General features: G+C 38.6%; 1 protein-coding gene across 7 annotated transcripts in view; it reads right to left on the bottom strand.

Annotated features, from left to right (window-relative positions):
- Positions 1-17,792, bottom strand: part of CCSER1 (coiled-coil serine rich protein 1) — a 712,119-nt gene that overhangs the window by 465,093 nt on the left and 229,234 nt on the right. For all 7 annotated transcript variants that reach the window (XM_035326089.1, XM_035326088.1, XM_035326092.1 and 4 more), the window contains one exon: positions 14,381-14,501. In XM_035326089.1, the coding sequence (XP_035181980.1) occupies positions 14,381-14,501 (121 nt within the window). The remainder of the gene's footprint in view (positions 1-14,380; positions 14,502-17,792) is intronic.

The following is a 17,792-nucleotide window of genomic DNA, read 5'->3' as shown; positions in this document are numbered from 1 at the left end:
CAATGCTACAAAAGTTATTCTCCTACCAGAGGACATAAACCACAAAAAGCTGCCCGTTCCCCCCAGATCTGTATAAACTCTTCCACAGACAGGCTGAGCAGTGTCTGTACTTGCTTCATGTTCTGGCTACCAGTGACACTACAAGCCTGCCCGGTGTGAAACAGGGCTCAAGCAAGGAAGTATTTCAAACATTTCAATTTCTGTTAAAGGCAATTTCATGAGGTTTTTAGTACTGCTTCAAACAGGCTCAGGATGGTAAGGAGGCAGCACATAATTATGATGGCAGCTATATGTTTGTAGCCAAGTGGTGCTTGGTGGGAATTTGAAAAAGATTCATAAAGGGCTAGTAGTGGTGATCAGGACAGAACTATCTATAACACAACTTACGACCTTCACAAATCTCTATGGAGAAGGATGTCAAGGTCAGGGGGTATTTGGAAAGCTGAGAACAGGCCACTGAGCTCATTCATACACTTCTTCCTAGCAGTTTTCTATTCATTCACTCTTGATAGCAGTTTGGAGTTCAGATGAGAAATTTAAAGTTATTAAATGAGCCAAGAAAGTGATCAGCAATTGTAAAGAGAAGTGTTTTCTGTGCCCAAAATGCAGAATCCAGAACACTTCAGTTAATGATATTGTGGCTGGAAGACACAAAAAAACTCCTCACCTTTTAAAGATGATGCAAAAAAAAAACAAACTACAACACACGGGTACAGTACGGATCCCAAGCGATCAGAAATGAGTCTAAAACTCAAGACTTCACTCATGATTAAACACATATACAGAGCGAGTCAGGACTAACTGACATAATGATGCAGAAAGACCTTCCGCAACAACACAGAATCCTTCCTTTTTCTCATATACAACTGTAACAAAATGCTTATGTCAATATCATAAGAAATATTACATACGATACAAAAGAGTTAAGACTTTTAAATATATCTTTAATGACACTGAATATGTGTTTCTCAACTTACTGCACTTTTACTTCAGTAAGGAAAACAAACATGCTGTACAGTACTTCACACTGAAAGGTGTCCTTTTTCAATCCACAAGCAAGCACAGGAGATTAGATGACATATTTAGAACAGTTAATGTAACTGCTGGCTTGTAGTTCTACGCATTCCAATATCTACACCTTGAAAGATAGATGCAAAACAACACTTTATTGTTTTGCACATATTTAAATAATGGTTGATAATACATCTTCTAGGCATTTTCTTTTAAAAGACATCAAAGAACCTTCTCCTTTTAAAATTCAATGCTGTATCATGAAAGTAAGCGTGCTAATTGGCTTCAGCTAGTTTCTCACTCTCAGGGACCACATTTCAGATGTTCCCAACTCTAGCAGATTGTACTAGTTTCAGAACAGATCTCAACATTACTGATGATCAAGCTTTTCAAGCAAATCTTTCCCCATTGAACACACGAAATCTTTGATTTAGACCAACTATAAAAGACACCTCAATTACTTTGATTTAATATTTGCTCTACTGCAAACTTGATGCTATAAGTACCCTCCCTTTTTATTTCCTTTTCTTTAAAGAAATGCCAAAATTAACGTACAGATGATGATGTGAAGAACCAAAAAGATAATAGAAATAACAGAAAATAAAAATAATAATAAATAATAAGCTAACACCTAGTTTAGCAGTATCATTAAGTGGCTGTGCAATCTATGTTGAAAAAAACTTGAGCTTCAGTGAAATGAAAAAATGATACTTTTTTCTTTTTTCTTCCTCCTCTAAATAAAACATTATTTCCATGTTAAGTGAATAAAGTCAGAAGTATGCCAAAGAAAGTATGAAACTATGGTTCCGATGCCTTAAACTAGGTTACATTTATGAGATAGGATTAGATCTGTTGTAAATAGACAACGGCTTCAGAAATAAAATAACTTAACCCCGTTCCTTTTTCATTCACTAATCCTTCGCAGTGCTTTTTGCTACACAACTCAAAATCCCTAACTCCAACAACCAGTGGCAAAAGAATGGGGGGAAGCAGGAAGATGGAAGAAAACAAAAAACAAACAAACAAAAAACAACACTGCCATATTGTAGAAAGATATTTGAAAGCTTTTGGTTCAAACATTTCATATTATTTAATCTTTTCCTTGGAAACCTTTCATAGCTTCTTTGACTAAGAACATCATTTCTCTTGTATACACACAGTAGTTTGCAATGCTGAAAAACCTTTAACTGTTCCCATAGTAACCAAAACCATTCTATTATACGTATTTAATTGTTGCTTTTTCAAGTACAATCTATTATAGTAGCTGGAGTCAGTGTGTTCTGTTGACATCTAAATTATGGATTCCCTGAAGTTTATCAGCCATTCATTACAAATGTAAGATTGTTTTCAATAATTTGGAATTTAAAGTACTTAGTACATTTTGTTATGTACTATCAGGTTAAAAAAATAAGTCATTAATAAGTATACGGATAGTACAGAGTTGGAAGCATTAAATATCACTTTGAACAGATGAATTTTATTTTTTTTTTTAATTAAAAATGAATAGACAAGCATCAGTAGAGCCAATATCAGAAGTCCCCAGGTGAAAGGGCATATAACTTTTCTGAGACTTTCTGAACTATGGCTAAGCTTCGTAATTCATTCTTGCAATGGACTTGTACTGAATTCCAAGTTCTCTAAACGTATTTCTGTTTTAAGGTGATAAAGAAAAAATGAAGTCTATAAGAAACTTAACAAACTCCATTTCAATTCCATCTGATATTAAAATAAATTAAACATATTATTTTTATGTCTATTTTCTCCTATAACGCCAGCACAGAATTTAAAAAGTAAACTGGTTTTCTGCTTCTGAACAGTTGTGCTTTCTCCCTGACCCATAAGCGATGTTTTCAAGCTTCTCCGTTAGTTATCCCTAATGGACTGTACTGTTCCTTGGACAAGAAACAGAGGTGGCTTTTACTTAGCTACAAAGAATATAGCTCTTTTTAGAGTTCTGTAATGTTTTTCTCTATTGATAGTCAATTGTCAAAACTGACAATGTTTATCTCAGCCTTACCTCTGAAAATGTTTAGCTAGATTATTTGTTTTTCTCCAGTCAAAAATATTAATCCCTCTTATATATTCAAATCCAGCTAAGGATTAGAAAAATAAAATTGTAAAATCAGATTAAAATAAGATTACAAAATTAAGGCTCAAAGTACAGCCTCATTCCTCATTAATAGGATCCCCTAAGAAACCCTACTGCAGGACAAAATAACTTGGCATTACGGTTCTACTTGTTCTTCCAGCAAAAAGGGGAGGGTTTCTCCTGTTCTGGCTTTATACTGTGAGCGTGACTCTTTTAGATTGATGAAACCAGAATTATGTGACACATTTTGTTCTTAGTTCTCACACTGTTCATTCCTGGGTGTTTTGTAGCTCTGAGTTGATGTCTCTGCCACCTCTGCTCTTAGAACTGCCCAGAGAGATGACTCCTCTTCAGTTCAGTGTTTTCCAAAGCAGTAAGCTCGGCACATACTAAAACTGTATACAAAGATGCATATTATACAAAAGGACACAATAAAAAGCTGGGGGAGCAGGTCAGTACAACAGAGTTAAATGAACATTAAAATACTTTCAGGTAAGCACCCTATAAGCTTCCTGTATAAACGAATAAATAAGTAGTTCTACCAACACTGCAGGTAATAAGTATGGATGATTAACACACGGAAAAGTTTACCTGAAACCTACCTCTCTTCCTTTACCCCCCTGCCTGTTCTTCCCTTGATTTCTACCTTAATAGCTCACTCCCTGTAATCTCTTTTATCTGTGTTTCTTCCATCTTCCTTGTCTTGCTCATCCCAGGAATCCTCTTGGGACATGGGGGATTTGCACAACATATGAAACAGCCAATCTTGGAGTTAAAAAATGCAGAGAACCACAGGTTAACTTGCAATCTATGTCATACTTTGATGAATGTGTTTCCAAAAACCCCACCTCTTCTGTCTAACCTATTTATGCTTCTTTTTAGTCAGCTGTCTTAATTTGTACAGGTCAAAACATGGAGATCTGTGAGATCTACAAAGGTCTGTAAATTATTTAACCCCACGGCATTAATGCAATACCTGACATGACAGCTAGAACAAGTGCAAGTAAGTATTTACATCTCGCTAATACTTGTAAATATAATTAACTAAGCAGTTCAACACAGAAAGAAGGCAGTTCTGGCATAAGCACTGGCCTCTTTTTCTTTCCATGCTTCTCTCTTTTTGTGATATTTATCAAAGCTGTGCACAAACAGATGTGGGCTGCTGTGATGGAAGCTCTAAAGCTGGATTATTAATAGGTAGATATTTCCAATACATGCTGTTACACATTTAATCAATGTTGTAGCAGCAGCAAATAGTTTTGATTCGTAACAAGAACTATATACTACTCCATTGCGTAACAATACAGGGAAGATTAAAATTCCGAAAGCAAAGCAAGTTGCAGTTGTCCTTTGAGTAAAATCCTGCAATATCCACAAAGAACTCGTAAACAGACCAGGTGCAAGAAACATGTGAAATACTTACAGGTGTAATATGGGAAAAGAAGAGAGAAAAACCTTCCCTCACAGACTTCAGTGAAGCGTTCCACAGTGGCTACTGCAGATAAAAAGAAGCCTGGGCAAGTAACCTCCTCATATAACCCAGCTGAATCCTGGTCCCAGAGCACACGAGGAAGAACTCACATTTGTACTCATTTCATATCTGTATGGATAACTTTTGCAGCATAAATTAACTGTTGCTTGTTCCAATATTTTGTTTTCACAACTTTATTTCAATATAATTTTGAATTTCTGTCTCAAACAATCCAAGTGCACTAGTACTGCATGTGTTCTAACATGTTAAAGCAGTAGCCTTTCACTTTTAAGTCCTCTGCTTCCTTCATCCTCATTTCCCAGCCATACACCTCTGCTATTAGTAAATCCATAGGAGTAAATCACCATGTACTCAATTCTCAATGTAAAATACAGATTTACATAACACAGGGTCACTAAAATCCCTACTTCCAGAGATATTCTTAAGTACATTGAAAATGTAAATACAGGAATAAGAGGGATATTGTCTCCATATCTTCGTTACCTCGAGGACAAAATAAATAGGAACAAAAGAAACAAACCAAGGAGCTGGAGTTGAAGGTAAGGAGATTGTTCTTCAAATTATTTCTACACTTTCTCTAATAACTCTTTTTACTCTGCAAAACAGAGCAAATCTTGCTCTTTAAAAATACTAGTATTTAGAGTATGCACACCTCCGTAGCATCTCCCCATTTAGTTTTGTGAAATAAAAAGTGAAGTCTCATTGATGGTATGTTAAACGTACTATGCGGGTATGTACACTTCTCATGTAGTTTTTGTATAATTCATTCCCTCTACAGCATTTCTGTATTTTTAAGCAGCATGCTCGTTGAACTGAGTTTACTCCAGCAATATTCCTATTTAAATCAAGATGAGATGACTCAGAGTCATACGTGCTAACAAAGATGACTACCACTGCTACTGTAAAGATGATGCTTTTAGGAATGCTCTACAAAACATGTGGTTTAGGAAACCTCTCCATAAAACCAGTAACATCACCATCACAAGGCCATCGTTTTTCATTCATCACTTTCAAAAGAATACTTGATTATATACTTCCAGTAAAAATATTATAAGCTATAAAACTAAAAGCATAGTCCAATAGCTATACAATCAGAACTACAAATCTACCTAGTTTTTCCCCTAACATTTCTCCTCTTTTCCCAATGTCTTCCAGTAAGAATAAGAAATTACCAAAATACGCTGTTCTTTGTTATGCTTCAGAGCTATTATTAAGTTGCTGTGAAAGTGAAACAAGTACATCTCTGACACACAATCTGTTTTTTTCCTAGTTTTAATCTACAATGCATTTGTCTAACCAAATTAAGTATTTCGTAGTCTTAGCATTACATGTGCAAACATATTTCCTTCATATTTGTTTTCCATTTTATGATACTTTAATTGTTCTGAAGTAATAACATAGTTGATTAATTTTTACATTTGAGCTGCAATTATGCTTTGAAATCTAATTTGTAAGAACCGGGGTTGTACTTTAATACAAGCAGCACAGGCTTCTAAATTACAAAACAAATTATCCTCTTGGTCCTTTCTCCCCTGCCGTCACCCACCAGCACCTCACACTCTTCAGCATTTACAGAACATTACCTCAAACTGATGTTTCTGCTGCACCGAAGTACAGGCCCAAAACTGCCTTAAATTTCTAGGAAGATTATAAAACTCACACAACCACCAGCTGTGGCTCAAAAATGACTTTAATTACAGCTTCGCAACAGCAGTTGCTTTTACACACCAGAAAGTACAGTTCTGTTTCTGGAGTGGTTATCTAATACTATGTGCTTCCAGTTAATTCTGTGCAAGCTTGAGTCGGAGAAGTCAAATTCAACAAATAGTTTTGCCCCCATTTTTGCCACCTCAATGTCTTTCTTGTAGTGAGGGGCCCAAAGCTGAACACAGCACTCGAGGTGCGGCCTCACCAGAGCAGAGTACAGGGGGACGATCACCTCCTGCTGGCTGCACTGTTCCTGATACAAGCCAGGATGCTGTTGGCCTTCTTGGCCACCTGGGCACACTGCCAACTCATGTTCAGGCAGACATTGACCAACACCCCCAGATCCTTTTCCTCTGCACAGCTTTTGCTATAACTAAAGTGCAGGCCCTAGCACTTAGCCATGTTGAACCATATCCCATTGTTCTCTGCCCATCAACCCATCGTGTCCAGGTCCCTCTGTAGGGCCTTCCTACCCTCCAACAGATGGACACTTCCCCTCAGCTTGGTGTCTTCCTCAAGCTTCCTGAGGGTACACTCAATTCCCTCATCCAAATAATCAGAAGATAACACCACCACTCTCTGGGCCCAGTCATCCAGCCAGTTTTTAACTAAGCAAAGAGCATACCTGTCTAAGCCATGGGCTGCCAGCTTCTCCAAGAGAATATTGTGGGAGACCATGTCAAAGGCCTTGATGAAGTCTAAGCAGACTACATCAACAGCCTTTCCCTCATCCACCAGGCTGGTCACCCTGTCATAGAAGGAGATGAGGTTGGTCAGGCAGGACTTGCCTTTCACAAACCCATGCTGACTGGGCCTGATCTCCAGGTTGTCTTCAACATGCTTCCTGGTTGCATTCAAGACAACCTGTTCCATCACCTTTCCTGGCACCAAGCTCAGACTGAGAGGCTTTTAGTTCCCTGGGTCCTCCTTACAACCCTTCTTACAGATGAGCATCCCATTAGCAAGTCTCCAGTCATCTGGGACCTCTCCAGGTGATCATGACCACTGATAGATGATGGAAAGTGGCTCAGCAATCACATCCACCAGCTCCCTCAGCACCCTCAGGTGGATCCTGTCTGGCTCCGTGGACTTGTGGCAGTCCAGGTGGAGCAGCAGGCCTCTAAATGTTTCCACCTGAACTAGGGGGGAGGGTCTTCTGCTCCCTGTCCCAGGGAGTACCCCGAGGATAAATGGTCTGGCTAGTAAAGACAGATGTAAAGAAAGCATTAAGAACCTCTGCTTTGCATCAGTAATACTTTAAAGTATCCACTTTAAATAATGTCTAAGCACAGACACAGGTTGTTCAGAGATGTTGATCTCCTTCAAGATCTTTAAAAGCTATCTGAACATGGTCCTAGGCCACCTTTTCTAGACAGCCCTGCTTGAGCAGGGGATTGGACCAGATGACCTCCAGAGGTAAATATTTATCTGGATTGATCTTCAGTTGATCTTTTCTATGAATAGTTGGTTGCTATAACTGAGAAAAAACATGAGAACTACTGATGCACCTACTCTACAACCTGATACAAAGTTTCTGCCATATTTGCTTTACAGTACTATTTTATTTCATTTGCACAACCATTAGTTATTTTGTAATTGTACAAAATCCTTCTCATTTTGGCAGTGGTAGGACACATAGAAAACAGTAGAAGCTTCAGAATTTGATATGTTCTCATTTTTTTTCTTCGAAGAAAGCAAAAAGAGGTTACCTATCTGACCAGCCTAGTGAAAACAAAATGTCTTGTGGGAGTTCTAGTTTGCTAGGGTTATGGAATAGCAGACAACAGAAGAAATGTGAATATTCTGTTTTTCTATTTTCTGAAATGTTTCTAATTTCAGAAATGAGTTATTTTGCTCTTCTCATGTACTCATTTTCCCATAATGTAGAAAAAGCAATAGAAGATATACAGTGAGTCCACAGAACTGCTGTGGCCGTGGGTTATGGTTTGTTTTCCCTTTGTTTTATTCCAAACGGATAGAGAACCAGAAAATTAAAAATGAGCTCTTAATCAAATATAACAGCTTAAAAGTGCCTTTTAAACAAAGAGTTTGTTTGTTTTTTACCCTGATTATGTTTCTATTATTTATTAATCCCTTCCATAGTGAATATAGCTAGTTATATATTTTCAATATGCTTTTTCACCAGTATAGAAATTGAAGATTCAAAGACCTAGCAGAAGATATTTTCCAATATTTGCTTTTTCAAAAAAAAAAATAAAAATAAAAAATATTTCACTAAGCGTAACTTCATCAAAGGAAACCAATATCCATTACTATGAAAAACACAGTTCATCCCCTGATTCTTAACTACGATATATAAAAATCTTCTGCAGAATATCTAACATTCAAAACCCATGCGTTCACTAGGGTCTTAGAGTAAATCAGATTCTACATTACTTCAGCTGTTACCTTCCTAGACACATCTGCTGTGATTTCCACTCTTTGCATGTGGCCTGTCACATGACAGAGACAGGCAGCACTTGTGACTATTTTCCACAGATATAAGAAGGAAACACTACTGAAATTTCCTGTCTTGTGAGACTTTAATGTATTTGAGCCATCCTTACATCTATACAAAGAAAGAGCTGCGCACTCAGCAGCAAAGAACTGTAAACCAGGTGGGCTGCACAGTCCTGTGAGAAGCATGCATGGCAGGGAGAAAGAGTGATGGCTGAGCAAGTGTGACAAAGCAGAGGAAGCAGCCCATGCAGGAGATGTGTAGGAGCTGGAAACACAAGGAGACCCTCATGTGCACACTCCTGAGCCCTGAAGAGACGTGTTCTGGCCTAAGACCTTTGGACACAGGCCTTGCTGGTTCCCCAAGAAGGACCTCCTTCCACCTCATGTGTGTGAAGCAGTTCTGGCAATGTGTTTGGCCATTGCAGAAATATCAGCAATTCCTACCAGTTCAGGAAGCAATTTATTGTATTTATAATAGTCAAATTGTATTTGACTATTGATGGCATATGCATATTGTACTACAAACTCTTTCCACAATTTTGAAGTACTTGTTTTGAAGAAATTGATATAAATCCAATCCTCTACCTCTTACATATGACTAAAATGCTATGCTGGGTAGTATACTCTAATTCAGCTGATGTGTCTTTTACTGCTTCTCTACTGAGTTGGAACCACAGCTTGAAAACCAATATATTTCCAGAGCAACAAGAGTCATCCATATACTTACCTTCACTGTTTAGTACAGGTATTTAGTTTAGCAAATACCTTTTATTCATTTAGTTAGAAGTGAAGTACGACACAGCACTAAAGCTACAGTCCTCTACCTTACCTATCAGTACGCACCCGACTGTAGTCACTGTGACTACTGTGAGCCTACTCCTGGGATTTGAAATTGAACTCATGCATAAGAATCTTGCTCAGGTAAGCAAAGTTGCAAGGTACAAATTAATCAGCTTTGGCACAGGTAATATTAGAAAGCCTCACTACATAGGCCGCCCATTCATGTATTTATCAGAAGAAAAAATTGACTTGACTATTAGGAGTTTAAAAACTGCTAAAGGAGCTGTAGCATTTACCAGGGATCTACAACCTAAGGTAATAAAGTTCCAGAAATATTTCTGATATGGCAAACAGTTGGCAAGTTACTATGGCTGCTTCATAACAATGGGATCTGTAGCTCTAAAAACAATTTAACAGAAATAACGTCTTCCAAAGAAAAAACAAAATCAGAAATGTGACAACAGATGAAGCAGAAATGCACTTTATGCAGCTTTAAATTAGCTAGCTCTGATGGTCACGTTGTCATTGCTATTCTGGACTGCAGTGCAGTCATATCCAAAATATCAGTTTAAAAAGTACATTAAATAAAGTACATAATAAGCCGCTGAACAAAAATTAAAAATTAAGCACCTGAAATTTCACTTTACTTTTTTCAAGCACTAGTAGCACATGAATGGTTTTCTCAGTGTTTAGATATGAACAGCATGCAGCAGCAAAACATTGTCTGCTCAGAGAGACATGTCTAAGCAACTTCTTTTTTCCACACTGTCCCTTGTAGTGTGAGCTTTCAGTTGATAGTTTGATCGCAGAAGCTGAAGCTTAAGTGGTTATAAAGCATAACTTTCAGTTCCCTAGCCTTGCTTTCTTTCCCATGCTCGTAAGAGCTTGAAATGGAAGAGAGAATTCCTTTTGTCGTTGCTCTGTCTCAGCAGTTGATTTATTTATACTTGAATTCAGATAGGAAGGACTAAAATTAAGACTATATAAACAGAACGAACTGTTAAAATTGTTTCTAGCATCTGTGCACCTTCAGGAGCAACTGACTGATTTGCCACAAAAGCAACATCAAGAGGCCTTGATAACTTGAACTGTTGACAGTATGGGTTTTCTAAGACTTGTATTTCTACCAAACACAGTAAAATTAATGCAATATCCTAGACAAAGTGGAGGCCACAAAGGACACAGTAAGGTACAGCTCACATTCTTTGGTTTTAATCCTGACCTCACACTGACATTCAGACTATACATTTCTTACAAGTCACAGTCTGTTGTGGAGTGGCAGGACAAAAGCTAAAAAGCAGGGCTCTTGCTACTGCCAGCAGAACAAAAGGATACTTTGCTGAGTACAGACAATTGCTTGTCACTTTGACATCACAAAGGATGTCACTTCCAAGCTGCTCGAGATATGACATTTCCTCGGCCAGAGCCTTCTCTGCTTATTTTGCACCTATGTTCTTACAGAGGTGGGGATTTTGCCCACAGTGCACAATCCCCTAGCTATCACCAAAAAAACACTTCCTGATTAAATATTTTGCAATTTGAAGAAAAATACAGGGAAAAAAAAAAAAAATGACCTTTAATCCTCCAATCCTGATAATATCTATTCACTGATTCAAAGAATCATTAAATTTTGCTGCTACTGTTTCTGGCATGATACTTTGCTGCTTACAGTAAAATTACATTAAGCAAATATGGTGCATTATTTAAAGCCACAAAACAGCTTCTAAGATAAAACGTCATTAGTCAAGTATCATACAATTCACACTAAAGGCATTTTTCCTTCACCCAGGCAACACAGTTTCTTGTGTACTGAAGGTCTTGCGTATCGTTCCACTGGGGTTTACAGTATAATTGTATTTAGTAATTAGTAACTGTTTATTAGCTTATTATCATTAATATGTACTTTGTGCGTCTTGGATTGCATTTTTATGTAGTACTAAACATACTCTGTCCAAGGCTCTAAAGTAAGCAACATTTTCTTTACAGGACTTATTCCTACAGAGTAGACCACTGCTCACCCCCCTGTGATAGTTTTGAGCCATGCAAGTCAAAACCACTGAAGTTCACAAAGGTAAGCATAAAAATCAAAGCATTCATGTTATTTTCAGTAAAGGTAATTTACAAATACCTGTAATTATAGTTCACCTGTGCAGGTCAGACCACATAAGGAGTCTGTGCTAAAGTCAAGGGAATTGAAGGTATGTCAAAGGCTTCTTCTTGCTTGATGTTTACAGTGGATAAAAACAGATGGCACTGAGGTATATAGAGATGGGAGCTGGGATCTCTTTTGTTTCAATTAAAACTGGATATGGGGAGAAAGATCTGCATGTAGAAAGCACAGGGTGAAAAGAGAAGTGAATGTGATGCTGATGCTTCACAATGCTTGAGACCTCCTTGAAGCAGCTTGCTTTCATCCCCCTATAATTACTTTGAAAGTTTATAGGCAGTTTACAGAATTCCTGTTCTAACAATATGCAAAAGTTTTCCAGAAAGATGTTTGGGTTTCGTTTGCATCATATTTGTAAGAAATGTTGGTTTAAAGATACCAATACAGTGATGCTGTTTCACATGAAAAAGTTCATATATATGTAATCTGTCTAAGCAAAAACTTATTTCTTTTTGAAAGAATGCCACAGCTGCAAGTCATATTTTCAGATGTGAAAATTGGAAGAGCAGCAGAGGCCAGAGCGTATTTCTGAGACCACTGCGTGCATACGAGAAGTATGATTTCAGTCTAATTACTTAAAGGATATCACTAGTCAGGTTGTAAAGCAAAAAAATAATAATTAACAACAACAAATAGAAAACAGAAAACAGGTTAATACACTTACTAATATCAATAAGGCAAAGGGAAAAACTGTGTAAGAGGTGGTGTCATAAAACTCTCAAGTACACGTTAAACACATACAAGACCTTACTTTGAATTTATAAGAAATTATGACATGCTGAAATTGCTGATAGTGGAGGAAAAAAGGAAATCAACACTTAAGGCCTACTTTTTAATGGAAAGAGGGCAAAAATGGACTCTATTTCAGCGCAGTATTTTGTAGTCTATTGCCTTCCCAATACCATAGTATTTAGAAAGCCATGACTGAAACATCACATCAAACAGATGTCAACGGTATTTTGAACATGAATTCACTGTAATAATACTAAGATGACAGACAATGTACTACATTACATTTTTAAGTAAAGTTAGACTAGGGGTTTTATGACCAGATTGGAAAAGAGGCCACTGTCAGATACACACTAAAGCCACAGGTGTGTACCAAGGCTAGATTCACATGGGGAAAATAGACTTTACACTTCCTATTATCAGAACTAATAACAGATAGTGCACGAATATTTTAATCTGGCTCAAAGTAGTTGTACGTAGGTTTCAGGTCTAATATCTAATTCACTATTGTTTTTTGTTTTGTTTGTTTGTTGTTGTTTTTTGTGGCGGTGTGGTGGTTTTACGAAGCTGGGCAGCCAAACTCCACCACAACTGCTCTCTTACTTCCCCTCCTCAAAAGAAGGTGGGGGTGGAGGGGGAAGAAGAAAGTATGCTGGAAAGAAAAATAAAAGGCTCACAGACTGAGATAAGGATAATTTAATTAAAGGGGAAAGGGAGAGGGAAATATATATATATATATTCTCTACTTCCCATCAATAAGCAATGTTCAGCCACGTCCTGGGAAGCAGGGCCTCGATATGCATAGCAGCTGTTTGGAAGGACAGATGTCTTCCTCTCCCCATTTCCCACCCTTTATTGCTGAGTGTGACATCATATGGTATGAAACATCCCTTTGGTGGGTAAGGTCAGCTGCCCTGGTGATGTCCCCTCTCCACTCCCAGCCTGCTGGCTCCTGGGAGGGGTGGTTTGGAGGTTGCTGAGCCAGCATTGCTCAGCAATAGACCAAACACTGGTATGATACCAATGCTGTTTTACCTACAAGTGCAGAGCACAGCACTGAATGGGCCGCTGCAGGGAAAGTAAACTCCATCCCAGCCGGACCCAGTACTGGCAGGGGTGTGCGTTTCCTTTTCTTACAGTAATAGGCGTGCAAGATAGTACTTCATAGAAATAGACTGACAGACAATTTCAAAGCTAAATTTGCTTATGCCCAGAGAAGCTGAGAACAAAGCATCGATTTTAAGGATTAATAATGATCTCATATTATCCATTGTCATACTTTTGATTACCTTCTACAATTTAAATACGCATGTACCCCAAATTCATGTTGTGATTACCGTTATGTTTTCATTCTCCAAGGACTCAATTGTTAAGGAACAACCATCCTGTCTGATACTGCAAGACAAGTGTTACTACACATGCTGTGGCTATGATTCTCATTTAATGCAAGGTATCAAATTACACTCTATTTAAGTTAATAGATTTTCTTTGGAAGACTACCATGCCACTTTTGAAGATGCCATCATATGTTATAACACAGCAATAAAAATAGTCACTGAAAAATACTGAAATATCTCAAATGAGCAGAGCATTTCAAAATTATGTTCTTTCTAAAAAGCAACTGCTGACTAAAAACATTGTGCAAGAATGAAAGAACTATTTAAATAAAAGGAATCGCTCTATTAAGCCTGTTAAAAAGTCAATTTCTCAGAGTATAAACGCCCATTCCCTCTGTATACCTCATTACCAAAAGCCTTGGAAAAAAAAAAAAAAAAAGCTAATGAGCAAAAGAAACAGCTTAGCCTCAGGCCAAGTTCTGCTTTTGGAAATGCAGATGTAACCCCTCGTGAAAAAGAAAGTAGGTGTATATGCATATCCGCAAGAATGAATGTGACCTGATGTTTACACTGTATTTGTAAAAAATCATGTTATTTGAATAACTCACTGTTTAGACACATCAGGCATTATTGTCCGTTCCTTTTTGCTTGTATCCACTGTCGTCTCTACAGGGGTAAGTACTACAGCAGCACATGATACTATTGACTGGTATGAGTCTTCCCGGCAAACTGCAAAGATAAAAAATTCAGTGTTAATCTCAGTGTATATTTTAAATGTTTAAAGAAATATATATATATATTATAATCAAGTCATATTGTGATAAAGAAAAATGCAAATGATTCTCCAAACTTCAGTGTGGTCATCTGAAAACTTCATTGTTTCCTGAGCTGTTTGCTTGGCACCTTTATTTGCCGTGGGTTGATATGTCCATCATCATTCTATGTTTCACTTAGCACAAGACATGTCACTCTGCTCTATCTTGTTGGCTGGCTGAGTCCTTCAAAGGACCAGTATGTCTTAGTATCATATGTTGCACTTCTTTTTTCTGCACAGATCAAAAATCAGAGTGGAAATCAAGGAGGATTTTCAAGTAAACCACCCACCTTTAAAAATTCTAGTCTTTGTAATAAACTATTTTTGAGAAACTTTGGTCATTTTTTTGTCTTCAGCCATTACATCCAACACTTTAATCCAAAAAGGCCAAATCCAAATGGTCTAAGAGTAATATATGATATTTTGATTCATGTGTTTTTCCATTAATACAAATTATGTATGCATTATTGTGCTGGTTGATATGACTCATGATATTTAGAGCTAGAAGAATGATTATTTCAGCTGAACATCTGGCTCAGTTAGCACTGATGAATGAATACCAGAAGTACCTGACCTCCAAACAGAGAGCTGTATTTGTTAAATTATACATATTCTAAAATCTCAATTGCAAGTGTCACTAGTAATTGAGCACTTCGGCAGTCACCGCTCATTGCTACTTGTTTTGAAGGTATAGAGTTCCAGTACAGCTAAGGTATACCTTTATGAGCCAAAACCACATCAGCTTCTTATATTTATGGTACTATTATATGTCATATACAAGTTAGAGGAAACATGGTGATTAATCTTTTAAGAAAGTCACATGGTATTTTTATATGTATGACATACGGAATTATTTTATAGGGTGTACATGTGCACATACACAGCCAGTAACATACATGGTCACAAATTCTCAAGGATTCAAAGCCAGAAAGAACCTATTTTACAACTACATACATTTGTGCAAGGTTGTGGTAACTGGGGATATTGAATGGTGACATCAATGGACAACTTGTTTCTGATGACACGCTAACCTTCCTTCCTCAACAATTGTATGTTTTCTCAGACAACATACCTTTTGCAAAGCTTACACTTACAAGAGAAGTAAAACTGGAGTCAAACTTCATTCATATTGCCTTGACTGGATGCAAATCCAGAACAACTAGTCATGGCATTTTACCCTGAGTTTTACTCAAATTACATTCAATATGAATTCAGTGTGCATCAAGATATAGTGCATGCCCAAAACGTACCCTGGAGCAGTACCTGGTGCTTTAAAGCAGGTAGGAAGTAGATTTTTAAGAATATGGCAGACCATGCTTGAATATTTGTACAAAGGTCTGAAATGTCCCAAGGGCTTCTAGTTTTCAAAGCAATTCTGAGCCATTTAGCAAACAGCACAAACATCCTGAGTATGGTCTGATTCCAGGAAGAAAATCTTTTTGTGGAGTGCATGTAATTACATTTAATACATTTTATGCTCTCTGGGACTGTTTATGCCTATATGTTTAATTATTAATGTGCATGTTGCCCATGGATAGACACATTAGATGACCAGTAGTGAAACATTGCCTTCTTTGTTTTGGAACCAGTGTTACTCACAACATAGTTGCTGTCACAAACATCCATCTCCTAAACACGGACATACCCACAGAAAACTTCCTATATTGCCTACAGATACGCAAGTGGGATATGCATTACGGGTTCCTACGTACAAAATGAAGGAGGAAACTAATGTAAAATACACTGACCTAGAGAGAAAAAAAAAATAAGAAGAAAACCATTTTCTGCTAACTTTTTATCCTAATATGTTGATACTATCTACCAAGAGATTGTTACCCTACTATGTTGCCTCAGTCCAGTTGCAGGGAATGATGAGGGGAGAAAAACACAGCCAACAGATCAATTACCTGGCTCTGAGCCTGTGGTGGTTTTACTCAGGTGGGCAGCCGAGTTCCACCACAGCCACTCTCTCACTCCCCCTCCTCAGAGAGGAAGAGGGAGAAAATACGATGAAAAGGGTTGAGATAAGGACAGGGAGATTGTTCTACAATTATCGTGACGGGCAAAACAGACTCAGAGTAGGGAGACAGTAAGATTTATTGCCTATTACTAACAAGCTAGAGAAGTGAGAAACAAAGGAAAGAAAACAAAAACGCCTTCCTCCCATCCATCCTCTTCAATCCTTCCCTCCCACCCCGAGCTGCACAAGGGAACATTGGAAATGTGGGCTGCAGTCAGTCTACAGAACTTCATCTCCACTGCTCCTTCTCAGTCACTCTCAGCCCCTGCTCCAACATGGGGACCCTCCAAAAGGATGCCGTCCTTCCTGAACAGATCCAGCATGAGCTGCCCACAGGCAGCAGCTCTTCAAGACCTGCTCCAGATATGGGTCCGTACCACAGGGTCCATCCCTCGGGAACAAACTGCTCCAACCTGGGTCCCCCACGGGCAGCAGCTCCTGCCAGGTCACCTGCTCCTGCGTGGTCTCCTCTCCACAGGCTGCAGGTCCAGCCCGGAATCTGCTCCGGCAGGGGTCTTCCACAGGCCGCAGTCTCCGTCGGTGCAGCCCCACCTGCTCCACCGTGGTCTCCTCCACGGGCTGCAGCGTGGAACCCTGCTCCACCGTGGTACTCCATGGGCTGCAGGGGGACAGCCTGCTTCACCATGGGCCTCACCACAGGCCGCAGGGGACTTCTGCTCCGGCGCCTGGAGCACCTCTCCCCCTCCTTCTTCGCTGACCTTGGCGCCTGCAAGGCTGTTCCTCACTCCTCTCACTCTCCCAGCTGCTGTGTGGCAGCGTTTTTTTCCCTTTCTTAAATCTGCTCTCACAGAGGCGCAAACAACATCCCTTATTGGCTCAGCTCTGGTCAGCTGTGGGGCGCTTACCTAACATGGGGCAGCTTCTAGATCCTTCTCACGGAAGCCACCCTTATGGCCCCCTGCTACCAAAACCTTGCCACGTCAGCCCACTACAGAGCCTCATGGCACTGGCAGATTTTTTATTTTTTTTACTCGTGGGTCATTTTGTACAACACTAGGCCTGCTGGCAACGGACAGGGTTCTCCTGTCTCAAAGGGGGAAAAGGACCTTTGATCAGGACGTAGCAGGGCCTTTAAAGACCTTTAAATTAGAAAATATTAAAATAATAAAATAAAATAAAATAAAATAAAATAAAATAAAATAAAATAAAATAAAATAAAATAAAA

Source organism: Oxyura jamaicensis, chromosome 4, assembly GCF_011077185.1.
Source record: "Oxyura jamaicensis isolate SHBP4307 breed ruddy duck chromosome 4, BPBGC_Ojam_1.0, whole genome shotgun sequence".
NCBI lineage: Eukaryota > Metazoa > Chordata > Aves > Anseriformes > Anatidae > Oxyura > Oxyura jamaicensis.
This window is presented reverse-complemented; position numbering and strand designations above follow the sequence as displayed.